General features: G+C 52.8%; 9 protein-coding genes across 9 annotated transcripts; 4 read left to right on the forward strand and 5 right to left on the reverse strand.

The window, feature by feature from the left end:
- Positions 1-447: 447 nt before the first annotated feature.
- On the reverse strand, positions 448-1,204 carry BO72DRAFT_291981 (guanine nucleotide-binding protein subunit gamma). The gene is made up of 3 exons (XM_040940362.1): positions 854-1,204; positions 708-765; positions 448-637 (listed from the first exon to the last, which is right to left on the reverse strand). The coding sequence occupies exons 1-3, from the start codon at positions 1,003-1,005 to the stop codon at positions 575-577; spliced, it is 273 nt and encodes a 90-aa protein (XP_040796052.1). The 5' UTR covers positions 1,006-1,204; the 3' UTR covers positions 448-574.
- A 2,067-nt stretch (positions 1,205-3,271) lies between these two features.
- Positions 3,272-6,725, forward strand: tif32 (putative eukaryotic translation initiation factor 3 subunit EifCa; the record flags this gene model as incomplete). The annotated part of the gene is made up of 4 exons (XM_040941807.1): positions 3,272-3,313; positions 3,460-3,684; positions 3,759-6,133; positions 6,188-6,725. 4 exons carry the CDS (start codon positions 3,272-3,274, stop codon positions 6,723-6,725), a joined length of 3,180 nt encoding a protein of 1,059 aa, XP_040796053.1.
- A 704-nt stretch (positions 6,726-7,429) lies between these two features.
- On the reverse strand, positions 7,430-9,569 carry BO72DRAFT_415612 (uncharacterized protein). The gene is made up of 2 exons (XM_040942575.1): positions 8,500-9,569; positions 7,430-8,437 (listed from the first exon to the last, which is right to left on the reverse strand). The coding sequence occupies exons 1-2, from the start codon at positions 9,216-9,218 to the stop codon at positions 7,849-7,851; spliced, it is 1,308 nt and encodes a 435-aa protein (XP_040796054.1). The 5' UTR covers positions 9,219-9,569; the 3' UTR covers positions 7,430-7,848.
- Positions 9,570-9,669: 100 nt separating this feature from the next.
- Positions 9,670-10,955, forward strand: BO72DRAFT_415615 (peptide alpha-N-acetyltransferase complex B subunit NAT3). The gene is made up of 3 exons (XM_040942576.1): positions 9,670-10,063; positions 10,137-10,368; positions 10,447-10,955. The coding sequence occupies exons 1-3, from the start codon at positions 9,895-9,897 to the stop codon at positions 10,616-10,618; spliced, it is 573 nt and encodes a 190-aa protein (XP_040796055.1). The 5' UTR covers positions 9,670-9,894; the 3' UTR covers positions 10,619-10,955.
- A 211-nt stretch (positions 10,956-11,166) lies between these two features.
- Positions 11,167-12,537, reverse strand: BO72DRAFT_390459 (MCT family MFS transporter; the record flags this gene model as incomplete). Its single annotated transcript, XM_040941809.1, has 2 exons — positions 11,167-12,295; positions 12,353-12,537. The coding sequence occupies 2 exons, from the start codon at positions 12,535-12,537 to the stop codon at positions 11,167-11,169; spliced, it is 1,314 nt and encodes a 437-aa protein (XP_040796056.1).
- A 1,625-nt stretch (positions 12,538-14,162) lies between these two features.
- BO72DRAFT_453061 (DNA-directed RNA polymerase core subunit RPO26) lies at positions 14,163-15,268 on the reverse strand. The gene is made up of 4 exons (XM_040945892.1): positions 15,101-15,268; positions 14,680-14,970; positions 14,495-14,614; positions 14,163-14,436 (listed from the first exon to the last, which is right to left on the reverse strand). The coding sequence occupies exons 1-4, from the start codon at positions 15,133-15,135 to the stop codon at positions 14,403-14,405; spliced, it is 480 nt and encodes a 159-aa protein (XP_040796057.1). The 5' UTR covers positions 15,136-15,268; the 3' UTR covers positions 14,163-14,402.
- A 163-nt stretch (positions 15,269-15,431) lies between these two features.
- Positions 15,432-17,550, forward strand: BO72DRAFT_440523 (C2H2-type zinc finger protein). The gene is made up of 2 exons (XM_040943452.1): positions 15,432-15,578; positions 15,641-17,550. Exons 1-2 carry the CDS (start codon positions 15,497-15,499, stop codon positions 17,365-17,367), a joined length of 1,809 nt encoding a protein of 602 aa, XP_040796058.1. The 5' UTR covers positions 15,432-15,496; the 3' UTR covers positions 17,368-17,550.
- Positions 17,551-18,478: 928 nt separating this feature from the next.
- BO72DRAFT_521801 (uncharacterized protein) lies at positions 18,479-19,972 on the reverse strand (the record flags this gene model as incomplete). Its single annotated transcript, XM_040949753.1, has 2 exons — positions 18,479-19,317; positions 19,384-19,972. The coding sequence occupies 2 exons, from the start codon at positions 19,970-19,972 to the stop codon at positions 18,479-18,481; spliced, it is 1,428 nt and encodes a 475-aa protein (XP_040796059.1).
- Positions 19,973-22,498: 2,526 nt separating this feature from the next.
- Positions 22,499-25,701, forward strand: BO72DRAFT_440524 (glycoside hydrolase; the record flags this gene model as incomplete). Its single annotated transcript, XM_040943453.1, has 5 exons — positions 22,499-22,633; positions 22,719-22,923; positions 22,984-23,048; positions 23,075-23,286; positions 23,358-25,701. 5 exons carry the CDS (start codon positions 22,499-22,501, stop codon positions 25,309-25,311), a joined length of 2,571 nt encoding a protein of 856 aa, XP_040796060.1. The 3' UTR covers positions 25,312-25,701.

Here is a 25,701-nt window from a genome sequence, read left to right on the forward strand (position 1 = left end):
ACCAGGCTCACTCCCACTGCCGCTGTCAGTCCCGGCTTTTGCTTCTTTTTTTGGCCTAGCATGCAACTCCTCCTAAACCCATCATGGAAAATCTCACGGCTGAACATAGGAAATACGGGTCCAATAAAAAAATCACTGATGGAAAAAAATTTCGCAATGTGAACGGGAAATATGTCGAGCTGGCTGAGTATAGATGGCCGACAAAAAGTATTTGAGAAAAAGACACCCTTGACTAATAGATCTGATTGTGATTTGGCTTGGTTGTGTTGGCCGGTCGGATGTCGATAACAGTGCATACGCACACATTCCAGTTGAAGCATCGGTCTTCCTTCCGTCTTGGTCGTTGATTGTCATTTGTCGCACTCGACCGGCATCCAAGCAAAGTCGCAAATTAGGTCCACATTTCAAGTCGATGATAGGGTGACGGTGAAGATGAATTAAATAGTCGAGCAGAAGGTAAAAAAAGTCATCGCAGGAGGGGATATTAAAGAAAAAGAGAACGCCGTAAGTCGGCCATCGGTCGGCGGATTGAGAGTTCAGAGTCGATAGAGATTATAGACAGTCATGGGTTCCATTACATGACTGTGCAGCAGCCGCCCTGCTGCTGAGGGGCGTATGGGTCTTCCCGCTTGTCGACCTGCGCGCGCTGTAGTTAGCGACCGTACCAATTTGCCCAATCGAATGCCGCATGAGAGTAAATCGCATACCTGACCCCATACGGATGGTACCATAAAGTCGCGGGTGTTGTTGCAGTAATTAATCAGACTGTGGAATGCGATTGTGGTTAGTGATTTGTCATGCTCGCGGTGTGGGGGCCCTTTTTGCGGTCGGATTTGGGGAGGGAAAGGCATACGACAAGGCGGCTTCGGAGACCTTGACGCGGGGACGGTCGAGATCCTCCTTTAGACGGGCATTGAGCTCTGTCAGGCGACGGTACTTGAGATCGGCCACACTTTGCTTCTTGTTCTTGACATCACCACCGGATCGGAGTTCGTAGGCTGGCATTTTGACTGATTGGGGGAGGCTTAATGTTTAAAAACGGTCGGTCGGAAATGTGAACTGGGCGAGCGATCAAGAGACGGACTCCGGTAATAGTCGAGGGTCTGATCAGTCGAATGGGACTCGCGCTGACGGAGCACAAGACGGAGCGATGGAATGAGGGATCGATAGAGTAGTGGTGGGATTTGCGAATGGCAGCCGGAAGTGAGAGGTCGGAGTCGCTGTTAAGATTTGCGGTCGGCGCGGTGCAGCAGCTGTAAGGGGAGAGGAAGAAAGACGGGAGGATGAGGATGAGGAGGAGTGGTGGTGGTGGTAGTAATAGTGGGAGGCTGTGCGGAATAAGGAGAGAGGCAAACCACCAAGCACTGGCAGTAGCAGCAGGAGATTTAATGAGCGAACTTCGCGGGAGGGGGTGGTGTGGAGAGTGGGGGAAGAGAAGCGAAGATAAGACAGCAGACAGACAGACAAGCCAGAGAGAGTCGACAAGAACTAACTAACTGTAAGGGTGGGAGGGAAAGCAGAGGGGACGACGATCCAACGGGGAAGAAAAGAGGGAAGAGAAGGAAAAGAAGGGAAGGGAAAGACGGAAGAGTAAGTAAGAAGAGGTAAGTAAGAAGAAGAGGGAGAGAGAGGGAGGGAGAGAAGAGAAGTTTAGTTAGTAAGTTAGTAGTTCAATTGCTAGTCAGTTCGCTGGTGGGCAATTTGGGACTTTGGGAACAAGCTCGGGGAAGGAGAACAAGCAGGAAGTGGACGGAGTGGACGAAGTGGAGAGGGGGAAAAAGAGGGAAAAGAGGGAAAGAGGGAAAAGAGGGAAAAAAGGGAAGGAGTTTGGAGCTACACCCATTTCAACATAGTATTAATAGGGGAGGAGGGGATGATTTATCCATCTTGAATATGAATAATAACGTACTTCATTCTAACCCACGTTAATAACGTTACCATCCATCCTGCCAATCTTACGACTCACTACCGCTATTTTTTTTTACCTAGTGCTTAACAAACAAGACCCCCAACAGGCATGAGAGACAATCACTTCGAGAAACCAAGTTGGTGGTGGTGATGGAGTGTTTCTGGTGTTTCTGGTGTTTCTATAATTCGGAACCCAAACGGCGCGGTTGAATCTAATTTCCCGTCTAGTCGGGTTTGGCTCCTCTTTTTTTCCTCTTCTTACCCTCCTTCACCCCTGAAGCAAGAACCGACGAAAATGAATGAGGTACCAGACCGGAGACACCCACTTCGTCATGCTCCAGCTCTTGTCCCTGATCACTAAACCAAATTCAAATCACGATCATCGGATCCTCATGCCATGATGGGGTCATCAATCGGACGTATGAGTCTGAGCCTTGAGCCTCACGTGCAGCTGGGGGCTTGACAGTTAATCCGCTGCACAGACTGATCAGACTGATCAGACTGATCAATTGACAGACACATCAATCCTGAAAGCTTGATAGCTCCGATGGCGATCGTACCAGCTGGCGCTCTGTCGAATGGATCTCCTGCTCGGTCGACACAAAGGATGAGGACGTTTCTCGAGTACATAATACGAGTATTCCTGTTCCCCTCTCCCATCTTCCCATGGGTTCCGCTCCATCCTTCCATTCATCCTGTTATGATTGTTCGAGCTCTAGGAAGAATGCGGGTGGCCCAGGCTGTGGAGGACGCGGCTCGATGAGCCTCCACCACCACCACCACCATTGTTATTACCACTACAACTACCACTATGCGAAACATTTTTACCAAGGGCACTACAAATCATCCTTATGATTGCGCATGGGAGAAGAATATACAATCGTAATTAGCACACTGTCGTAGGATGTAGAGCGCGTCTCGATAGCGGCGGGCGCTTGGGGATGTAATCACGTGATCACCGCGGTCCCAGTCGCTTAACCCAAAGTGGGCAAATCTTGGTTTTTTTCGCCGGCTCTCGCACAACGACGGCCCTCAACCACAGCCTCTCTGTCTTGTCCTCCCTCTCCTCCTCCTCCCTCCCCCCCAATTCTCGAACGAATGAGTCCGGCTTGAGGTCATACCATCATCCACCCATCAATTATCCCCACGCTCCATCCGGCCGCCCCCCCCCCCCCCCCCCCCCCCCCATATTTCCCACCGGCTTGTGTCGTCTTGGGTCATTTCGCCGACCGTCGCGTGGCAGCCTTTTTCACCTCAGGCTTTTATCGCCCTCGACCTCTTGCTGCCCGCCCGTCGTTGTGCGATCCATCTTTTTACATCTATCAACAACTGATCGTGTTTCTCACCCGCTACATCGCCCATCATGCCGCCGCCACCCCATATCAAGCCTGAAAATGTCCTCAAGGTACGCGCTGTCGATCGGGAAGAGGTCGGAGAACAATCTTGGCTCGGGGAAACAAATGAAGGAAAAGACTAGACGGGATCAAAGAAGATGACGGTGATGATGGGGAATTAGTGATGGAATATCAACTAACGGTTTGTTGTCTGTAGAGGGCTCAGGAACTCATCGCCGTGGGCCAGGCTCCCGCCGCCCTCAACGTCCTTCACGAACATGTCACCTCCAAGAGAACGCGCAGCACTCCCATCGTCTCGCTCGAGCCCGTCATGCTCCTCTTCGTTGAGCTGTGTGTCGATCTCCGCAAGGGCAAGTCTGCCAAGGATGGTCTTTACCAGTACAAGAACATCGCCCAGAACACCAACGTCGGCACCATCGAGGTAGGATCGCCCGTCGTATCTACCACTAGGCCAAAGACTGACTGCAAGGGGAAATTGTTTCGTGTGTGGTATAGGTGGTCCTGAAGAAGTTCATCGAGCTCGCCGAGAAGAAGGTCACCGAGGCTCAGGCCAAGGCCGACGAGATCCAGTCTTCCCTGGAATCCGCGGCTCCCTCCTCCAACGTCGACGATCTGGAGGCTATCGAAACCCCCGAGACCATTCTGCTGGCCACCGTCTCTGGGGAACAGTCCCGCGACCGTACCGACCGCGCCGTCGTCACCCCATGGCTCAAGTTCCTCTGGGAAACCTACCGCACCGTGCTGGAGATCCTCAAGAACAACGCTCGTCTGGAGGTGATGTACCAGACCACCGCCCTGCAGGCCTTCCAGTTCTGTCTCAAGTACACCCGCAAGACCGAGTTCCGCCGTCTGTGTGAGCTTCTCCGCAACCATGTCCAGAACGCCGCCAAGTACTCCGCTCAGATGCACGCCATCAACCTCAGCGATCCCGACACCCTCCAGCGTCACTTGGATACTCGCTTCCAGCAGCTGAACGTTGCCGTTGAGCTTGAGCTCTGGCAGGAGGCTTTCCGCAGCATCGAGGACATCCACACCCTGCTGAGCCTGTCTAAGCGTCCCGCCAAGAACGTCATGATGGCCAACTACTACGAGAAGCTGGCCCGCATCTTCCTCGTCAGCGAGAACTACCTCTTTCACGCCGCCGCCTGGAGCCGATACTACAACCTGCTCCGCCAGTCCGCCGCGGCCCTTGCCGCTGGTCAGAGCACCAAGAAGGAGAACCCCTCCGTCAGCGAGGCTGACATGACCAAGGCTGCTTCTTTCGTCCTGCTGTCGGCCCTCTCCATCCCTGTCATCAGCACTTCTCGCTCCCGCGGTGCTCTCGTTGATGTCGATGAGGCCCGTAAGAACAAGAACACTCGCCTCACCAACTTGCTCGGTATGGCTCAGGCTCCCTCTCGTGCTATTCTCTTCAAGGATGCCTTGAACAAGGGTCTGCTGAAGCGCGTCCGCCCCGAGATTCGCGACTTGTACAACATCCTGGAGGTTGACTTCCACCCTCTGTCCATCTGCAAGAAGATCACCCCCATCCTCAAGCAGATCGGTGCCGACCCCGAGATGGAGAAGTACGTCCTGCCCCTGCAGCAGGTCATCCTTACCCGTCTCTTCCAGCAGCTGTCCCAGGTCTACGAGTCCGTCGAGCTCAAGTTCGTTTACGAGCTGGCTCAGTTCCCCGACCCCTTCCAGATCACTCCCTCGATGATCGAGAAGTTCATCATGAACGGTTGCAAGAAGGGCGACCTGGCCATCCGCGTCGACCACACCTCTGGTGTTCTCACCTTCGACACCGATGTCTTCTCCTCCGCCAAGGCCCTGCACTCCGGCAGCGCCGCTGGTTCTGCTGAGAGCGAGGTCGGCTCTGTCCAGCGTCTTCAGAACACCCCTGCCGAGATTGCTCGCCTGCAGCTTACTCGCCTGGCTAAGACCCTCCACGTTACCTGCATGTACGTCGACCCCTCCTACAGCGAATCTCGCTTGGAGGCCAAGCGCGCTGCTCTTGCTCGTGCTGCCGCCGGTGCTGCCAAGGAGCACGAGGAGACTCTGGCTCGCCGTGTCATCATCGAGAAGAAGAAGGAGGCTGCCACCGATGCTCTGCAGCGCAAGCAGCGCGAGGAGGAGACCCGCAAGCGCATCCGCACTCAGCAGCTCCAGGAGGCTGAGAAGCAGCGTCTGGCTGACGAGCAGCGCGAGCGTGAGAAGAAGCGCATTCAGGATGAGCAGGAGCGCATCCGCCAGCAGGAGCTCAAGAAGCAGCTGGAGGAGCTGAAGAGCGGTGTCAAGGGCATTGACATCAGCGAGCTCGATCTGACCGAGCTGGACGCCAACCGCCTCCGTGCCATGAAGCTGGCTCAGCTGGAGAAGGAGAAGAACGAGCTCAACGATCGTGTCCGCACCACCGCCAAGCGTATTGATCACTTGGAGCGTGCGTTCCGTCGTGAGGAACTTAAGCACATTCCCGAGGACTACGAGGCCCAGAAGAAGCAAGATATGGAGATCTACGAGGCCCAGAAGGCCGAGACCCTCAAGGAGGCCGAAGACAAGCACAAGGAGGCTGTTGCCCTCAAGCACCGTCTCAGCCGCCTGGTGCCCCAGTTCAACAGCTTCCGCAAGGAGGTCTCCGAGAAGCGCCACGAGGAGTTCGAGAAGCGTCGCAAGGCCGCTGAGCGTGAGTTCGAGGCCAAGAAGAAGCAGCGCGTCAAGGAAGTCCTGGAGCGTCGCCGCCGTGAGAAGGCCGAGCGCGAGGAGGAGGAGCGCCGCCGCAAGGAGGAGGAAGAGCGTATCCAGCGCGAAGAAGAGGAGAGAGTGGCCCGGGAAGAGGAGCGCAGACGTGTTCTGGCCGAGGAGAAGGTCAAGCGTGAGGAGGAGAGAAAGTCAGTGTCCCTGTCAAATGTTCCTGGTCTTCATCCTACTAACCCTACCAATAGGAGACTCGATGAGATGGCTGCCAGACAGAAGCAACGTGAAGAGGAAGCTGAGGCCCGCCGTTTGGCCCGTAAGACTGGTGCTCCTGAACCCGAGCCCGCTGCTGCTGCCCCTGCTCCTACAGAGCGCACTGCTCCTCGCCTCAACCTGGCTCCTCGCACTGCTGCTGGTGGTGGTGGTGGCTGGAGAGAGCGCCAGGCCGCCAAGGAGGCCGCTGCTGCTTCTGGTGCCCCCAGCAGCGCCGCGCCCGCCGAGTCGGCTCCCGCGCCGCGGGAAGAGGCTCAGCCTCCGCGTCGCACGGGTGGTGGCTACGTGCCTCCTCACCTCCGCTCGGGCGGCAATGCCACCCCGGCTGCGGCTCCGGCTCCTGCTCCGGCTGCCTCGTCGGAGCGTTGGGCGCCCCGTCACGCCCGCGACTCCAGCTCTTCCCAGCAGCAGCCTCCCTCCCGCACTCAGACTCCTGCTTCCGAGGAGTCCAAGCCCGCCGCCTCTTCGGGTGGTAAGTGGGTGCCCAAGTGGAAGCAGCAGCAGGGCCAGTAGATATCGTCTTCCTACTAGCATGTTTTCTTTACTCTCTCTCATATGACATGACCGACTTTTGATTTAAAAAAAGTTTTCTCTTTTTTACTTTCTGGGAAAGAAGCAAGAACAAAGAAAACCTCAATCCTCTCGTTACAGAAAAGGGGCGTGTATGTGTGTATGTGTGTGTGTGCGCGCGTGCGTGCGTGATCGATATGATGATGATGACGATGATGAAACCATCTCTCCATCTTTATTTCTCCCTCTCCTAACTGTTTTCCTCCCCCTTACTCTCCCTCTTTTCGTACTTCCCCTCCCTCTCGGCCTTTTTGTCTCCTCTCCTTTTCTTCTTATTCTTCTTCTTCTCCCTCTGACATAAAAGAGATACCGTCATGTCCTATTCCCTCTACATTTCCGCCCTCTACTACTACAACCCTAGGATATGAATTTTGTTTATTTCGAAAACAAAAATTTACGGATTCAGGGGAAACCGGATGCCCTTCTTCTTCGACATAGTGTAGTTGGTCGTGTTTCTTGCTGTTGCCTTTTTTCCCCCTCCTGCTTTATCTAATTTGTCTTTTCTTCTCCGCTATACTAGGCATATCTTTTTTTCCAAATGTTGACTAGATGCATAACTACATCTCACGGGTGACTTTCATATTTACTAAAACTTCTTTCTCATAGGGTTTCTGGTGTAGATGCATGTATTCACAATTGATTTCTCTATTTCATATATGCATCATCGCGTAAGATCAATGACATGAGAGCGATGCTTGCAAGAAAGACCAAGTTCATTAATGAATCCTCCCAGAGATGGAAGAAAGAACATAACCGATAGCGGAAAATCTAAAGATAAGAAACTTCGACCAGCGAAAGATAAGAAACAAGAACCAAAAAAGGCTCTTAAGTGAATAAGTAAGAAGCTTATAGCGTGGGGAAAAAAAGGCAATGTCTATATACTTGATGAGGAGAAAAATAGCAAGGAAAAAGGGAGGGGGTGATGCGGTGTGTCATAGGGAGATAGGGGAAAGGAAGTAAGTAGGTCATGACACAGGTGCTGTGATCGTTCTTTCTTATAAGGTGAGATGTTGGAGTTAGATCAAAGATATTTTTCTTTTGTATGTGCTTCCTTGAAGGAGGTTCATCATGCGGCAGCTACTTCGGCGCCAGGGGTAGCGGTAGCTCCAGCGGCTCCGAAGAGCTTCTCCCGCCATTCACCGCAGACCGCCTCAAACCCACTGACCACGTCGCCGCAGACTCGGCCGGCTTCTCGGTCGCGGAGCCGCCGGTCCCAGTCCCCGCGTTCGATCCACCGCGTTCCTTCCTCGCGGCCCTCTTCTTCGCGGCGGAGCTCCGCCACCAGTTCCCGTGCGGATCGGAGCCGTCGCGAGGCGGTGGCGGTCAGCTGTCGGGATTCGTACAGCGTATCGCTCAGGCCCCGGAGGGAGAGGGTGATGTCGGACGTCTGCGAGACGAGACTCTGGAGGGAGACGAGCGGGTTGAGGGCTGAAGACTGCGAGGGGGTGGTGGGCCGGGAGGAGTGACGGGGCTGGTCGGGGAAAGGGTAGGGAAGGTTTGGCAAGAGTTCTTCGTCGATGAGCGGGATGAGTGCATCAATGGCATCCTCCGACAGAAGCGGGAAAGGCGAGAAGAGGAGGGGGTGGATGAGGGTTTGGAGAGCCCGCGTTTGGTGTGTTAGATGCGACGTGATGGAGGAGTGAGCGGTAATGAGCCTGGAGAAAATCTTGCGTCAGTAACACACTCCCACTCAACAGCAAGGGCTAGATAAACGTACCTCATGGCATTATTCTCGATGCCGCTCTGAGCGCCCAAATCCCGCAAAGCCTCCACCGCTCGTTGAATCACATAGTCATTCTCACTGCCGTTGTTCTCAATGCCTCGTCGAGCCAGACTCTCAATCTCTGCCATCTGTGTTTCCAGACTCGGGGGCATATCCGATTCCTCGAAGTCCGAGTCGTTCCCGTAGTCGGAGCCATCGTACTGCGACTCGTACCGGCGGTGTTGTCGCTGGGTGCCATTGCGCGTTTTGGGTCGCGGGGGTTGCAGCGTGGAATTCCGCTCCGGGGAGTAACCGGAGGACGGGGTTCGTGTATGATGGTTGTATGCAGCTTCGTCCTCGCTGTGAGTCGCGTATTGTGCGTGGTCGGGAGCCCCGGTGTCCTGCCCGGAGGCGTAACCTCCGTAACCCCCTTCCTCCTCCTCCCATGCGTCGGCCAGCTCATCCGCTAGGTTGCCCAGGCCGCCTCCACCGGCCGCGCCGCCGAAGTCGACCGACATCCGGTGCGATTCATTGATGCTGTTGGCACGCTGCGGGCGAGAGTCGGTGGGAGAGGGAGGAGCGGATGAACGAGGTGTACGCGGCGACCGAGGCGACTGATATGAAAAACCGTTGGGAGCGTAGGTGCCTGGTGAAATAGGGTCGAAGTCGATGTTGGACGATCGACTCCGGGTATGGCGGTGAGATAAAGTCAGGGGAGGGGGTATGGACGGCATGGTTGCGGTTTCAATGAGGTTTGGAAAAATGACTGAGTCTTGTAAAGAAATCTGTAGTCTGATGTAGTAGCAGGAGGTCTATCCTCGAGCGAGTAGGAAAAAGCAGTCGTCTCAGAATTCGTCAAGTGGGCTGGGCTGGGGGCGGGCTGCCACGGGGTAAACAACAGGGGAAAGTTAATATGGGAGGATCGCCGACCGCATCACCAGGATGAGTGAGAAAGAGAGGAAAAGAGGCAAAGACGAATGAGTGTCGAGTAATAAACAAGTCTTGTTGGAAGGGTGAATTCTAGTCGTTAAGATAGGAGCATGAACGAGGGGAAGGGGAAGGGGAAGGGGAAGGGGGAGAAATAGAAGGAGAAGGAGAAGAAAGTATGAATAAAGAAGAACTAATATTGAAGCCGAAAACAATAATCACTTAAATTAGCCTGCCTGTCTTGCCTGCCTTTCCGCTGCCCGCCGCCCGATTCTCTCTGCCTGTGACCGCCCTCATTCCTTCCCCGCACCATTTCGAGAATTTGATTTGATTTGACCTCCAACAATACTGCAGCAACTTCTCCAACCTCAACATAACATCCACTTCCATTCTCTCGTTTCTTCTACGTTCCTAACTCTCTCTTCCCCTCATATACAGACTCAATTCCTCCCAAAGCATCCCACCGACCAAAAAGCAGCCACAATGTCCTCCATCCGCCGCATGTCCCCAACGGACCTCCTCTCCCTCAACCTCACCAACCTCGACCCATTGACCGAAAACTACGACCTGGGCTTCTACCTGAACTACCTCATGCGCTGGCCCTCCCTTTTCAGCAGCGTCCAAGACCGTCAAGAAGGAATCGTCGGCTATAGTAAACAACCCCCCGGCCCCTCCCACCCCACCCCCCACCCCCCCAAAACTAACAGCACGCAACACAAAAACAGTCATGGGTAAACTCGAAGAACAACCCGCTCAGATGCGCCACTCGGAACACTACACGCCCTGGCACGGCCACATCACCGTTCTGACCGTGGCGCCCGCATGGCGCCGGCTGGGCCACGCGCGCCGCCTCACCGAACGCCTCGAGCGGGGGTCCGATATCAACGACGCCTGGTTCGTGGATCTGTACGTGCGCGCCGGGAATAAGGTCGCGGTGGATATGTATAAGGGGATGGGGTGCGTATTTTTCTCCTCTTTCTGGATTGAAGCCGTGGTGGTGGTAGTGGTGGTGTCAATGCTAACAATTCGGCGCAGGTACTCGGTCTTCCGGCGAGTCGTGGGGTATTACAGTGATGATCCGTCGGGGATGTCGGAGACGGGCGAGGATGCGTTCGACATGCGCAAGCCGTGCAGTCGCGATAAGAACCTGCAGCATGTTCGGGAGAAGGGGGAGGAGTTCTTGGTTGATCCGGTGGATGTTTCGTGATTTGGAGGTTGGCAGGGGGGCAGTTTGGTATGGAGAAGGTTGTAGCCCTTGGCTCTTCCATGAGGGCGGCCGTGTCAGAGTCTTTTGAGTCGGGAAGTTGCAGTAGCGAGAGATGTTTGTGCTTGGTTGTTTTCCTCGCAAAAGCTTGGTGTTTGGGCGTTGGCAAAGTCGATTCGATCTAGATGGCTATAGTCATGAGACTGACTGTGTGAGACCACATCTTACAACCGTGATTCGTGGCTACAGTTCTATGCATGGACAAGGAAGCGAGTGGTACGGTAATCATATATGCATTTTGAGATATGTATCGTAGGATGATGCTGCAAATGTTTCTTTTCCCCGGCAAATGAAATCAAGTTTTGTTTTCTATAACGCCTGCTTTCCCATTATGCAAATGAATGGTATGTGCCAAAAACGTAATTTGGATGAACCAGCGTATTATGATATGCTTACTATAAGCAGAGTTCCACAGAAGATAATGGCAACATCGAAGTGCTCATAGATAGTCGGCCTGCGGTGCTTCGCATGAGATAAGGTAATCACGAGATTTAAGCCCGCACCAGTAAATGAGGACCAGTGCGAGTATACCGCAGGGCCGCGAAGATAGCAGAGGAGGTGATGAGGCAGCACCCAGTGAAGAGCTGCACGCCCAGATATTTCCCGGTGTTGCTGAGGATTGCGCCGCCGATGGGGGTGCCAATCAACAGACCGACTGAAGTCACAGCGAAGAGCATACCCAGACGAGTTCCCAGGTCACGGATGTCTTTGGTTATGGAAGCCATCACCACCGGAGGAAGAGAGACAAAGCCGCCGGAGCAGAGACCGTACAAGACGGACAGAACGATGATGCCGGGGACGTTGTGAACACCAATCCACGCAAAGGCCAGGATGGCAGTTGCCGTTGCAGCAGGCAGAAGCACGTTCATCGGTCCAATGTGGTCGGCGATGAAGTTGGGGCAGATTCGACCGAAGGTCGAGCCCGCGTTCAGCATGGAAAGCAGGTAAAAGCCCAGATTGGCGTCGACGATTTTGGTGTCGATGGCATACGACTGGATGTAGAAGAGGAAGTTGTAGAATCCCAGGAAGCCTAGGAACATTCCGACGCAGAACATGGTGAAGACTGGCTCCTTGAACGCAGACAGCTGCACGAGCTTGCGCTTATCCTTCGGAGGAAATCGCATGCGCATGATACAGAACGAGATGCAGCAGGTCCCAAAGGAGAGAAAGCCCACGGCTCGAGTAGCCCATGCGAAGCCAGCCCGCCGTTGCAGCTGGTCGAACATGATGGGGTAAATCACGCCACCAATGCTGCTCCCCGAGGCGGCCAGTCCGTTCGCCAATCCTCGCTTCTGCTTGAAGTACTGGGGTAGAATGGCGACAGACGGAACGAACAGGCATCCAGCGGAAAGACCGAGTAGGATACCTTGGCACAAGATCAATTGCCAGAACTTGGTAGACAGACTAACCATCATAAGACTGAAAGGCAGCATGATGGTTCCGAACCCCAGGAGCGCACGGAAGTATCCTGCGTCAAAGAGAGGGCCTGTCACCACGCCGAATAGCATGAGGAGGAAAGCTTGCAGCGATCCAATCCAGGCGATCGAGGAGGAGGACATGTGCTTCAATGTATTCTCTTCGTAATATGTCTGAAACGCGCCCCAAGTGTTGATTACTCCCCTAGGCAAGTCAGCAGCCCGCAAAGACAGAGTCATACTTTACGATAGTAGAACATACCATGAGTTGAAGAACAAGAACCAAGAACCTATCACTTGGATCCATGATATGAGACCGGTATCGAAGGTGGGCTCTGGGGCTTTGTCGTCCGATGGAGAGACAGAGATTGTATGGCTGCCATTTTGATCAGTGGTGCTGGGAGACTCTGCGGAGACCTTCTCCTTCAGATCAGCATGGGTTCCCATCTTCCACCACGATTATTTGGGGATCGAGATAATCGTCGCGTGGAAGGTCAGCGCCAAAGGCAAGGTAGAGGGAAAGACCGACAGCGTTTGCAATCTTGACACGGCTACAGCAGACGTGTAGCGACACAAGTATGGAGGCCCCGCGAGCAAAGGCCTGGCACTGCTGATCCCTTGTATATAAAACAATTGAGCAAAGGCCTGAGTAGGTGGCAGCGTAGTATGATTAATAATGTAATTTTTTTCGGGGCCACGCCCTAGGACTAAGCTTGGAAGCTAGAAAAGTAGAAAGAAAAGCAGACTGCATTAGAGAAAAAGCCGGTCCAGGGGTCCACTCAAATTTGGCTAAGCCGTGTTGACTCCAGCGTATTGGAGATGGTCAAACGACCAGTCAACAGTGAATATGGGTGCCAATGGCCTGATGGCTCCATCAGAGGAGAGTATCCTACTGGACGTCCGGAGGGTGGGTTCCGGATATGAGGATGGAGACTCTTGCCGAGGAGGGAGGAGTCCTTACCCCAGGGCCCATCGACCACATCTTATCTCGGTGATAGCTGGCAAAACTATTACTTGAAGGTCGAAGGGTTCGTCAGATGACAAGAAAGAGGGGTATGAACTATGACCCCAAGATGCTAATCCTGGAGAAGAGGAGACCTATAACCTTGTGCCGTCACTGCCGGGCGTCCGAATGGTTTTACTGTGGCCAAGATATGGCATGGAGCTCGTGCATTAGCAGGACGATCAAGGCGCATGTTGGCGAGGAACAGGGGTCAGCAGCGTGCCGATTTATCCAGGCGGAGAAGGAGTTCTCGGAGTCTCAGGTTCTTCAATCTTGAGAATCGAGACTAGTCTGATTATATTGAATTCTGACGCAGCAGGTTACACTGATTCCGTACCGGCACTGGCTGATAGAAGAAGGCCTGGTGGATCATGAGTCAATGAGTAAGGCCGCGGCACGAACCGACTTTTCAGTCCATCCACGCACGCACGCACACTTACTTTTGCTCCACTTCCCTTCAACAGGCAGGTCATCCCGGTTATCATGACACGTACAACTTGCTGCGAATCCCGCCACTTGGACCGAGGCGAGACAGACTTGGGATGTGCGGACAAGACGCTGGAGAGAAGGATGCGGGAGACATTGAATGTGATTGAGGAGTGAATGGTGGAGTGGTGGAAATCGAAGCCGCCCGGCGTATTCAAATACTTACTGAATTAGGCAAGGCGGAGTATGGCGGAGGGTTTTTTCTTGCTTGGCTGATAGAGGAACTGCACCTCAACTGGTATCAAAGTATAGTATCCATTCGGTGTACATTAGTACTCGGAATATGCGTGACATCAGTTGGAAGCCACATCCAATCTCCGTACTATCGGATTATAACTAGTGGTGAGCTGGCGCCTCGTGCTTTACATGATCTATCATATGCCGCCCATGGTGAGGATCGAGCTATGCATAAATACCTGGTGTACGGAGACAGAGTACTTCACCAACGAAAGACAAATAACTCAGCTTGACTGTCGAGATTGTCTACCGGTACGTCTGAGTTGCGGTCAAGGTGTGCAGTGTCGAGCAAATGCAGCTATTACCGGACTCAAGCATCAAAACAAAGTATATCAACATCAATGGATTTTTTTTTTCGTATTTTGCCGTTATAAACTGCAGTGCGTTATCCTTGTGTGCTTTTTTGTGCGCTCGTCCTAGTAACCTAGGGATTGCTCAAGCCGTTCTGACTTGCTTCCCTACTCCGAAACTCCAAACGCTATGCTGCCCAAGAGAGAAACACTTAGACCGTGACAATTATGAAGCAAGAAAAGACAAGAAAAACCATTTATCAATGTACAGCCATCCATACTGTCTCCACCCTTTTTTACAACAGCTCCTCGCACGTCCAGTCCTCATACCTGGCGACGCGGGTTAGATGTGGCATTCAAGGCTTTTTACGGGACAAATCGTGCTTACCACCCATCAGGAAGATATCTCCGCACAATGAGAGGAATTTTCTTCTGGTTGAGTTCCTTGATAGCAATCTGCAAAGGGTCCGTTTCACCCTCAAGATCGACAAGCACCGGAGCGTTCATACTGATATTGCGGTCAGATTTACCCAGCACGCGTCCAGTCTGTTTGGAGACATGTCCAAGACCAACCTGATTTGCAGAGCTCGAGTTCCCAAGACACGCGCCCGCTCGTACTTGGTCATGTATGGGGTCGTCGTGCGCTGGTCGTTGGGCACCTTCTTCTCCCGCGCCTGCTCCATCACCTTGCCTGAATAGCCGGCATTCGGGTCGCCCGAGACAACAACACGGTCGCCATTCACGGCCGGCGCATAAGACTCGCCATAGTCGTCACCTCCCTCGGCGACATCCAGATCTTCGGGGTTGAGGAAGTCCTCGGGCTCGTTGTCATCGTAATCCTGCTCCGCGGGCTCGTAGTCGTAGCTGCAAGATAGAGGAAGATCAAAGTCAGATCATCATACATTCTCTTTAGATCCAAAGATAGCCGTTCACCAGCTGCGCGAATCCCGCGGTGCGCAATGCTAGCTACGGGTCATATCGAGGAAGCTCTTACTTATCCTCATCGCCGTGATCGCCGTAGTCCGACATGGTGCCGATCGAGATCAATAAAGACCGTAGACAAATTGATTGACCGTAGAAGAGACGAGGAGAGGCGCCGAGACCGCGACGGGATGAGTTGAGGTGAGACAAGGAGCGATGCGACAGCCTTGCTTTGTTGAGGTGCAGAAATCGTAGTTTGCGGACCTCCAAAAGGCGGAAAAAGTTCCTGTCGTCTCGTCCGGAACTAGTCCGTTTTAGGACAATCTCGCTCACCGCTTTGGCAAAATTTTATCTGCAGGGCTTCTCTTTTCGGGGGTTCTTCTCCTCTCTCGATCGTCGATGCTTCGTCTCGTCATCTTTATCATGCTATCTAGCATTTTGGGTGGATGAGGTAGCAGGTGACGGAATAATGAGTCAAAAAAGAAAGGCGACCGGGGATCTTCCTAGCCCGAAAAGGCTACAGAAGCTACCGACGCTGGATGATGATGTCGGTACGATAGAGAACATACTGCCGTTGCGATAGCATGCCCTTGCTAATACTCACACACCACAGACCCGATTTATCGAGAGAAAGACTCCGATGTCGAATATACATTTTCGGACAGTGACAGTGAAGCGGGCGACAGTCTTCACGAAACGCCTGCAACGCCCATGTCGACAATATCCTCCAGATATCCTTCCGAGCTGAAAACTCACCGCTGCCCGTTCGACGGTTGCACCAAAGCGTTCAACCGCCCAGCACGCCTTCAAGAGCATCTACGCTCCCACAACAATGAGCGTCTCTTCCAATGTCCTCAAGATGGCTGCGACAAGAACTTCCTCCGGGCATCCCATCTGAACCATCATGTCAAGAGCGCCCATACAGGGATCCGAGACTATGTCTGCGATCGTCCCGGCTGTGGAAAGAGCTTCGTGACAGGCTCCCGTCTCCGACGACATCTGGCTGCGCACGACGGGCGGGATAAGTACCGATGTACAGAGTATCCGCCCTGCGATGAAACCTTCCGAAAACACACGACCCTTCAAAAACACATTTTGAGCGCCCATCTCAACCAGAAACCTTTCCCGTGTGCGCATGTTGATCCAGCCAGTGGCCAACGATGTTCCATGGCCTTTGATACCGCTGGACATCTCCGCGCGCATGAAAGCCGAGTCCACACCGAGAAACGCTTTACTTGCGCCGAATGCGCTCAGCGTGCGGATCTCGAACAAATTACCACGAACACCACAGTAGCAGGAGGACCAGCAACATTCCCTTCCTACGCCCTCCTCCAAGCCCACATTCGCGCCGCGCATCCACCACAATGCCCGCACTGCCCACTCACCTGCTCCACCACCCGCGAACTCCGCCGCCATCTGGAAGTCGCCCACGGCAACGTCCCCCTCTCGGACCGCAAAGTCTTTCCCTGCACTGTTCCCGGATGCGACAGCAGCTTCACAAAGAAGGGCAACCTGACTGTGCACGTGCGCACCGTCCACCAGGGAGAGAAGCGTTTCGTTTGCGGGGAGACCGACCTCTCGGCGTCGAAGCGCGTCGCCGGCTGGCCCGGCGGTGCCGTCCACGGCTGCGGCAAGCGCTACGGGAGCAAGCTGGCCCTCGAGGAACACATTCGCACGGCACACATGGGCTTTCCAAACGCCAAGGCGGAAAGACGCCAGCGGCTGGGCTTGGCGCCGAAGGTCTCCGCCCAGCAGCGAAGTAATGCGGCCGCAGCAGGCGCAGGAGCAGGACCGTCGGCGTTGGCAGCGCTGACGGGCGCCGGTTATGCCGAGGAAACGGGCCGCCAGATACCGTGCATGCAGGGAGGGTGCGCGCATCGCTTCCACCGGAACTACGACCTCTGGGTGCATATGGGGAGCAAACATGGCTACTCGGAGGATGAGATTCGAGACCTGTTCATGCAGAAAGCCTTGCTGGCGGAGGATGGCAAGCAACAGTCTTCTTCTACTGCTGCTGCTTCTACGACTGCAGCCACGATGACGGCGGCGATGATGGGAGATCTTTTTGGGCTGTACGGATTGGAGTTTGACAACGACGACGATGGGCCAGGCTACGAGCCGTATGACCTTAGTGGGAAGTCGGTTGCTGCCGGCCCAGCGGTTCAATATGGGAATGGGGAGGAGAGTGGTGGCGGTGGTGGCTACACAGCGGGAGGGTTTCCCTCGCATAATGAAATGATACACGATATTGATTCCAAGATACCCAGCGCGGCGGGTCCTACTGTTGATGACCTGGCGATGATTGATCCTTTGTTGGAGTTTAACAGCATGGCGGCATAAAGAAAAGTTCTGATTTTGTTGGGAATCTGATTGATCTAGTTTCTCTTTCGGGACACACTTTTTCTTTTCCTTCTTTTTCTCCCTTAGACTATGGGATACCATGGCTGATCACTTCCGGGAATTTAATCGAAAAGTATGCCTATCTTTTTCCAGGTCTGGTCCCATCAACTTCTTCTCCGAGTGAAATATGTGAACTACATTCTAGAGCAATTCACAAATAGGGCTGTGACAAGCTGTTTATCTATACACAAGTACACCGCAGAGTAAAGACTATCAAGGCCACTGCCCAGAGCTCAGTGCACATGCCTTGCTCACCAAATCTCACGGGGGATCCAAGCTACCAAGTGTTGCACTCAAGAACCAAACCAAAGATGAGAATCTTGAGGACTATCACCACCTTTACACAATTCTACATCTGTTTGTTCATCTATCCACATCCTTTCCCAGTCATTCTATTTTGATATCTCCTTCATGAAAGATCATCGGGCGTAGATACATGAGGAAGGAAATAACAAAAATAGTCATCCCTCCAGGGGGGCCCTGGATGGAAATCTGCACATTTCCTTTCTCTGGGTGTCCTCAATTCTCAACAAAAATCAATCAAATCCAACGCGCGGTTCCGCTCGCTCCTGACTGCCACATAAGAGATGGGTGAGTAAAACCTGGGTTCCTGGAAAGATCAAGATTGGTCGAAGATATGAAGCAAGATTGGAAAAGAACATGTATTAACAAGATTGTCCTGGGCAATAGAGGGATGGAAAGGCTTGGAAGGAAGTGCGGGATGAAGAAGGCAAGAGTGATTGTTTTTGTTTTCAATGTTCAATGTACCAGTTGGAGATCGGGGAGACTGGAACAGAGAGATTCAGCTCGTTATTGTCGTCAGAACGTGCCAATTCTCGGTGTTTCGTCTCAATGGTGGGAGTGTTGCAGAGAATGTCCAGGGGAGAGAGAGGTGTTGTTCAAGGTATGAGCGGAGATGAATCGACCAGCTGAAGCCGGGGCTGAGATGAGGAATTTTCCCGGTGCTCAGAAGAGAACCGAGACGTAACCATCTTTGTCGAAAATGTCAGGCTCCTCCGGCTCAGGCTGGACTTTCCAAATAAGCTCCGGCTCAGGGACAGATGGAGGACGGTGCTGCACCGGGATCTACGACCAGAACGATTAGCTTTGGTAAGGCAGAAGAGACGAGAGGAACACTTGCCGGATCTTTACGAGGCCACACGTCTGCAAAGCTCGTCTCAACGGTGAGAGCGTCCTTGATGAGCTGTGCCTGTTGCTGAAACGAGCGTCGAGGGGGAGGGGGTCGTGCTCGGCGGACATCCTTGGCTGTGTCCATGCCATACAGCGAGACGTTCTGCGCCAAGTCCTTCTCCAAGTCCTGGTCCGACCTCCACACGTCCTCGAAATAATCATCGTTGTCACCTTTCTGGCACCGCTTCTGGAATGGGACGGGGATGCGTGGGCTGGGATTGATGGCTTCCACGGGCACACGGAGTTGAGTCAAATGGCGTAAGAAGACAATCGTCTTTGGGCTTGCATCTCCTGCTGGGATGAGTGACGTGAAAACTCGAGCACAATTGCAAAACAGGTGCACGGCGGGAAGGCCTCTAGCAAGCGCCAGCCAGAGCGCGGTCTTCACGAGTAGATCGTACTTGTCGTTGCCCGCCTGTGTCAACGGCCAATAAGCTAGATCACCAATGGATGCCTGAGGACTGGACGCACGAGGGGCCTCGAGGACCCTGGGCGGGAGCCATCCCAATTCGCGCGCCTTGTCCGGCTGGGTTCGGCAGAGAAGCGCCTTGTACGCATGGTAGAACACGGTGAGATTCATGTTGCTCTGGTTGTACTCGTCCCAGTGAAGCGTATCCTTGCAGGCGTCCATGCGTAGGTGCTTCATGCTTACGAAAGCCGAGCGTTCGACTGAGACTGGAAGGGGGTTGACGATCTTTCCTGTAAGTCATCAGTAAGAAGAGACGCTAGTCAAATGAGATGAAAGGTGTGTCTCGTTGGACTTACGCTCCTGCGGATCAAAGTGCAGAGCTGCAAGCACGTCCTTCTTGAAAGCGTTGATCACCTTGGTCGCTGCTTCGAGTTGCTGCCGGGCCTTGGTCGGATTCGCGCATCTAAGACTCAGCCAGTAGACGGGGCTCGTCGAGTCGCCACGCAATGGCTCGAGGAGTCTTCTCAGGGTCTCAATCTCCGATGCAAAATAAGACTCGTCGGTGATGTTGGTCGTGGTCCGCGGGACGAGCTCATCGAACACCTGCCCATAGCGTAACAAGAGATATCTCTCGAGCTCTTCTTGCATGTCCTGTAGTTCATCGTCGGTTGTGAAGCAGAGCATTAAGAGATGCTCATATGTCCCCGGGAAAGCGGATTGTGCGAGAATTGGCAGGGCTGATATCACCTCGTTACGGAGGGTGGATGGATCGAAACCCCTAGTAAACTGGGCCACCAGCTGATCAAGTTTCTCGTTCTCGGCCTCCACAATCTCCTGGTCTTTCTCTTCGATCATGGCACAGTGATGTGGTTCGTCAACGATGATGTCCATCGGCTGTGTGTCCACCGGGTTAGGACCGCCCGGAACATACGAGAAGTAGTCCATGCTAATCAAGATTCAGGAGAACAGATATGTGAAGGCTCGGGCTTGACTAATCTCGGATCTGAAGATAGATTCGTCCTTTGGAGCGTAGGTTAGAAGCAGGGAAAAGCTCAAACACAGCCAGACAAAGCCTTATTTCGGAGCGCCGTGAATCTCCCGAAGCGCCACAGTCTTCTGACTGGGCCTCCGGGGATATACAGGCTCTTTGAAGATGACCAGTGAGGCTGTAAGCTGGAAGAGACTGCTATTGCCCCTCAGAGACGTGGCTCGATACTTAGGATGATAAAAGGAATGAGGAGGGATAGGGACAGGAAGGCGTGCAGAGAAAAAGGATGGATGCAGATGAGACCGGAGAAAAGTCTGAACAACAAACGCAAGAAAATAACACGGAGGACCTCAGGCAGTGAGTGTATCAGATGGTCATTCAACGAACATGGTGTGCTGCGCTGGTCCCCCCCATTGTTGCTTAGTCGGCAGCGCTGTCGTCGGCGTCCTGAGGCATGAACGCACCAAGCAAACATTCTACCGTGCCTTCACTACTCCTCTTGCATACTCAGAATTATATGTGCTCCTGACTGAGAAACAAAGAAAGGCTCAGTCAAGCAAAATGCAATTGGGTAGACAATCTATACTCCTCGCCTGTCACTGTCATGAAAGCTTGGCATAAATCTGTTCATGATGGACGTGGGGAAAGTCACCAGCAGTCAGTGTACGCCAGTCCGCTGTATGTTACACATTGCAAGTCTATCAAATCTTTTATCAGGACTCACTAATAACTACACGTCATTGTAACAAGGCATAAGTCTGATGAACTTGAGATACCACACTAAACAGGTCTTAATACTATCTCCCCAAGACACTGTGGATGGCCGAGTTTCTCCCCGCAGCTGACATATACTCTGACCGTTATATTAGACTACGCTTGTTGTTACTATCTCTGATCTCGAGCTAGACACAATTAGTCGAAGTCGGCCGGTTAGCTGCCAACTATTCTGAGGTCCCGAGAACGATAAGTGATGTCGCGAATAATGATCTTTCAGGCGAGGTGGCTAACATATAAGAAGAAGACAGAACTCCAATAAAATTGCTGAAAGCGCCAACGATCAATTAATCGCCCAGGAATACCAGAAAGTCGAATATCGCTGCTGCAATTGAGACTCAGATAATCATCTATTTGTGATTAAATTGCCAACTTTCTCTATACCTGCGGATCTCCATGGCAGCCATACAAAATGTCGTTCTCAATACTTTGGTGCATATCAGGTTCAGACTGAGAACCTGTAAGGGACGATTCAGCACAACTAAGCTTGAGTTGCTCTGCAGTCACTGCGCCCGCACTTCCAATCACCGGACAAAGTGGACAATCACTCTGATGATAGCGAAACTGGCCATTCAGCCATGCGGTTAGGGCTAACTAGCGGAACTCTGAGCGCCCATGGTTCTTACCCGCCCCCGCACCTGAACTTGTTGTTCCTGCTGTTGTGCTTATTATCGTTCGACTGATTTCTCTACACATTTTTGCTCCTGCTTTGAATAAAATTTGCAGACGATGTCTTTTGTACCCTCGGTGGCCTGTTTTGTTCTCTTGCCTGTTGCCTATCTTCAAAGAATGGAAGACGATCCAGGTTCGCCCCTTCCTCGTTGCCGGACACGACTCGACTGTCTTGCACCTTGGCTATTATCAAGAGTACCATTGACCTGTTGCTCATCTGAAACGGCATACAAATAAGCAGAGCAAGAAAATTCATGGGAGCTTTACCGATGAGCTGCGTCGCTGGTATATACAGTTAGGCACTGTGCTCCGCCAGTCGAACAGGATTGCCGGAAAAATAGTTCCAGGGTCGTTGGCAGGTAAATATGAAAGCTGAGGCCTCGACCCGACAATTATCAGTCCGAATCATTTAAGTAGCGAGGTCAAGAACAAGAGCTGGGAGCCATGTCTGAGTGGGGGCTCGGCCGCATAACTACAGGAAAAAATGCGCCTGACCCAAAGGACAAATGCAGCTGCAAGCAAAGGATTCTGTCTACTGACGCAAGCTCCACGCCAGCAACACACCGAGGGAAAGATTTGCAGCACCAGATCTAGATCTTGAGGGACTATACGGGACCGGTCCAGTATAGCAAGCAGGGGGCGGAACCCGAGACGGCTCTTTCATCAATCACGGGATAGCCATAATCGACTGAATGAAATGACATGATGGTTATTGTCACAATGTCACTCAACAGTCCGGATGCATCGGCAAGATAAGCTACTGAGTAGCATCTAATTTCAACTTGGCAAACAGAACTCATGCTGCATGCGAGGTAGAACAAGCGGGGTAGATACTAATTAGTTTAGAGTGACCGGACGGTGGATCATATGCTAGCTATGGCGTGCTGTGCCGCCTTCCATCGTTCCTGCCTTGCTAGCCACCACCACTGTCTACCGTCACTAATAAAACCCGCCGTCCATCTACACTTCTCATCTACACTTCCCATCTCTATCGCCAATCTATACTGTCTTCAGTCAACCCCCCTGCCATTCCCATGATGAGCGACTCACAGGACTTAGACAAGCTGCTGAGCAAGCTCACTCGCGACGAGAAGATCTCTCTACTGGCAGCAGCCGACTGGTGGCGCACGCAGGTCATAAAGCGCGATGATGTCTTCGTCCCACACGTCAAGGTCGGCTTCCTTTGCTCAGTCGACACTTTGCCCCGATGGCACGATGCACTTCAACCCAAACGCTAATCTATCCCGCCTTGTACAGTTCACAGATGGTCCCAACGGTGCGCGAGGCGAGAGCTATGTCAGCGGTATCAAAGCTGCCTGCTTCCCCTGCGGCACCAGCCTTGGGGCGACCTTTGACCGCGAGCTGCTCTTCCGCACAGGAAAGGAGATCGCCCGCGAAGCCCAGACAAAGGCCGCGAATGTTCTACTCGCTCCTACCATGAATGTCATACGTTCCCCCCGAGGTATCTTTACCCTGCAATCTACGCAGTGAGACACAGGCCGATATCAATGATATCTCCTAGGGGGACGGAATTATGAGACTTACTCCGAGGACCCCTTCGTGCTGGGAGCTCTGGCGGCTGCCTTTGTCAATGATAGGATCTGCAATCGCAGGCCCCTCTCTTTTGCCAATTTGTTTACCTGATTCAATTAGGTTGTCAGTCCATTGGTATTGCCGCCACTCCGAAGCACTACGTGGCCAACGACACTGAGAACAACCGCAAACTTCTGACCGCCGACATTGACGAGCAAACTCTTCGTGAGATCTACATGCTTCCATTTCAATTACTGATGAGATGGGCTGGCCCACTTTGTTTCATGACCAGGTATGCGACCAGGTCACCAAAGCAGTGGTCTCACCGGACAATTAATTGACTGACCTGGCTTCATGGTCCAGCTACAACCGCGTGAACGGAAAATATGTTGCTGATAATCCCCAACTAGTCAATCAGGTCCTGCGAGGCGAATGGGGCTTCGATGGAGTGGTTGTTTCAGATTGGATGGGGGTGTACTCTACTGCAGACAGCATAAATGCAGGGGTGGATTTGGAAATGCCCGGGCCAACGAGATGGCGCGGGGAGAAGCTCGCGCGAGCGGTAAATGATGGGCATGTAGCCGAGCAGGTCGTCGACGAGTCATCTCGCAGAATCCTGCAGCTTGCCTGTCGTCTCAAGAGGTTCGAACTTCCCGAGGAACCACCCGAAGATGCAGTCGAGAACCCTGAGAGAGATGAGTTTATCTGTGACAGTGGTGCAGAGGGTATGGTCCTCTTAAAGAACGAAAACATTCTTCCACTGCCAAAAGGTGTCACAGTGGCTTTGATAGGGCACCATGCTATGGAAGCCAGTCTTGGTGGAGGAGGGAGTGCGCGGGTAGATTCCCTGCACGCTGTCTCTCCCATAGAGGGACTCGATCAAGCTGGCTTTCAAGTCAAGGCTGTGCCTGGAGTTCCAGTATTTGGTTCCCTGCCGCATGCTGATCCTTCAATCATGTTTTCCTCGGATACTAAGATGCAGGCAAAGGAGCCAGTAAACCTGGAATGGTTCAATGGCCATGTGATTGGTAAGAGCCCGGTCTTTTCAGAGACCAAAGAGCAGGCCGAGTACATGATCAAGGAGAAATGGCCGGACTGCCTCAGTCAAGACTACTGCACCCGAATGACTTTTGGTATTCGTCCGTTAACGTCTGGGGAGCACATCTTGTCTATCATTTCGACCGGGCCTGCAGTCTGCTATATCAATGGTGACAAGGTTTTTGAGAGACCTCAAGAGACCGACTTGCGTCCAGAATCTTTTTACTTTTTCAAGTCGAGGTTGGAGCGACGGTTTACCTACCCAATGCAAGCAGGTCAATCATACACGCTAATGCTAGAATCGTGGAATACCGATCCTCTTATTCTCCATGCCAAGCCTCTCTTCGGTCGAATGTTCCAAGGGTCCGCTCTGCGGTTTCATGAGTTTATCGATATTCCCAGCAGAATCGAAGATGCGCGTACAGTAGCACAGGAAGTGGAGTATGCCATCGTCTGCGTGGGAACGACCAACGAGATTGAATCTGAAGGATTCGATCGGGAGTCTATAGATCTATCGTCCCTTCAGTACGAGCAGATCGCCGCCGTCGCTGCGGTAAACCCTCGCACAATCGTGGTGAATTTCAGCGGAGGACCCGTTGGGCTCAACCAATTTATAAATTCCGTGCCAGCAATTGTGCAGGCATGGTTTCCAGGTCAAGAAGCTGGTCATTCATTGGCACGCGTGCTCGGCGGAGACACGAACCCCGGCGGTCGTCTCCCCTTCTCGTGGCCACGTCGAGATGAAGACAATCCCAGCTTTCCCAATTTCCCGTGCGACGAGAACAACGTGATCCGATATGCCGAAGGGCTTGACGTTGGTTATAGATACTATGATCGCCCGGAGAACCCAGAGCCACTGTTTCCGTTTGGGTTCGGCCTGTCTTATACCTACTTCAAGGTCTTCGGAGTTTGTATCACAGACACGTCGGTCTCAGATCCAGAAGGCACGGTGGTAGTCTCTTGTCGGGTTCGGAACATCGGGATACGAAGGGGGGCAACTGTCATTCAGTACTACGTCAGCCCGCCACGGGACAGGGTGGAGAGCCAACGGCCATTGAAAGAACTTAAAGAGTTCCGAAAATTGAGCCTACAGCCCGGCGAAGTGCAGGATATGTCTGTCACGTTGGATAAATACAGTGTCAGCAGTTACAATGCTCAACAGCACTGCTGGGAGGTAAGGGAGGGTCAATACAAAGTGCATGTCGGGCTTTCATCTACAGAGATTTCTTCGACAGTTGGCTTTCATGTTGGCCGAGGCTTCAAGTGGCGCGGTCTATAGATGTGGTCTATAGATGGCGGATGGGGCTATGGAGAAGAGATGGTCGAGACAACCAAGAACTCCGTTCATCGGTAGAAAAGAAGAGGAAGGCCCGCAGGGCCTTCGCTCTGATCTATGTGCTGTACGTATTGAGTACCATGGGTGCCTAAGGCACCATGGTCGGAAATATGACGGGTCGTCAAGGAGCAGAAGTTTGCGCTCTGGGTTGTGATGGTATATGCTCTGAAGTCCAGTCTGATGTCAGCCATTACACCGCTGTCTCTCATTGAGATATCACAGCAGCTCGGGGTTCCATTCCCCGCATTAGAGTTCACTTTTTGTGCTCGTTTTGTTACATACACAGTCGGTCTACCTGGTCTACGTAGTCTGCCTTTTGTGTTTTTTTTTTTT

This window comes from Aspergillus fijiensis, assembly GCF_003184825.1.
Source record: "Aspergillus fijiensis CBS 313.89 unplaced genomic scaffold BO72scaffold_83, whole genome shotgun sequence".
Lineage (NCBI taxonomy): Eukaryota > Fungi > Ascomycota > Eurotiomycetes > Eurotiales > Aspergillaceae > Aspergillus > Aspergillus fijiensis.

Bases quoted from the DNA above. Each gene is read 5' to 3' on its own strand.
- BO72DRAFT_291981 (XM_040940362.1), bottom strand. From the start codon at position 1,005: ATGCCAGCCTACGAACTCCGATCCGGTGGTGATGTCAAGAACAAGAAG. The intron at 766-853 runs GTATGCCTTTCC...CGCATTCCACAG, and splicing joins GTCTCCGAAGCCGCCTTGTC to TCTGATTAATTACTGCAACA. The intron at 638-707 runs GTATGCGATTTA...CAGCGCGCGCAG, and splicing joins TACCATCCGTATGGGGTCAG to GTCGACAAGCGGGAAGACCC.
- BO72DRAFT_415612 (XM_040942575.1), bottom strand. From the start codon at position 9,218: ATGCCGTCCATACCCCCTCCCCTGACTTTATCTCACCGCCATACCCGG. The intron at 8,438-8,499 runs GTACGTTTATCT...GATTTTCTCCAG, and splicing joins ATCGAGAATAATGCCATGAG to GCTCATTACCGCTCACTCCT.
- BO72DRAFT_415615 (XM_040942576.1), top strand. From the start codon at position 9,895: ATGTCCTCCATCCGCCGCATGTCCCCAACGGACCTCCTCTCCCTCAAC. The intron at 10,064-10,136 runs GTAAACAACCCC...ACACAAAAACAG, and splicing joins AGAAGGAATCGTCGGCTATA to TCATGGGTAAACTCGAAGAA. The intron at 10,369-10,446 runs GTGCGTATTTTT...AATTCGGCGCAG, and splicing joins GATATGTATAAGGGGATGGG to GTACTCGGTCTTCCGGCGAG.
- BO72DRAFT_453061 (XM_040945892.1), bottom strand. From the start codon at position 15,135: ATGTCGGACTACGGCGATCACGGCGATGAGGATAA. The intron at 14,615-14,679 runs GTTGGTCTTGGA...CCGCAATATCAG, and splicing joins ACTCGAGCTCTGCAAATCAG to TATGAACGCTCCGGTGCTTG. The intron at 14,437-14,494 runs GTAAGCACGATT...CCGCGTCGCCAG, and splicing joins AGATATCTTCCTGATGGGTG to GTATGAGGACTGGACGTGCG.
- BO72DRAFT_440523 (XM_040943452.1), top strand. From the start codon at position 15,497: ATGAGTCAAAAAAGAAAGGCGACCGGGGATCTTCCTAGCCCGAAAAGG. The intron at 15,579-15,640 runs GTACGATAGAGA...CACACACCACAG, and splicing joins GACGCTGGATGATGATGTCG to ACCCGATTTATCGAGAGAAA.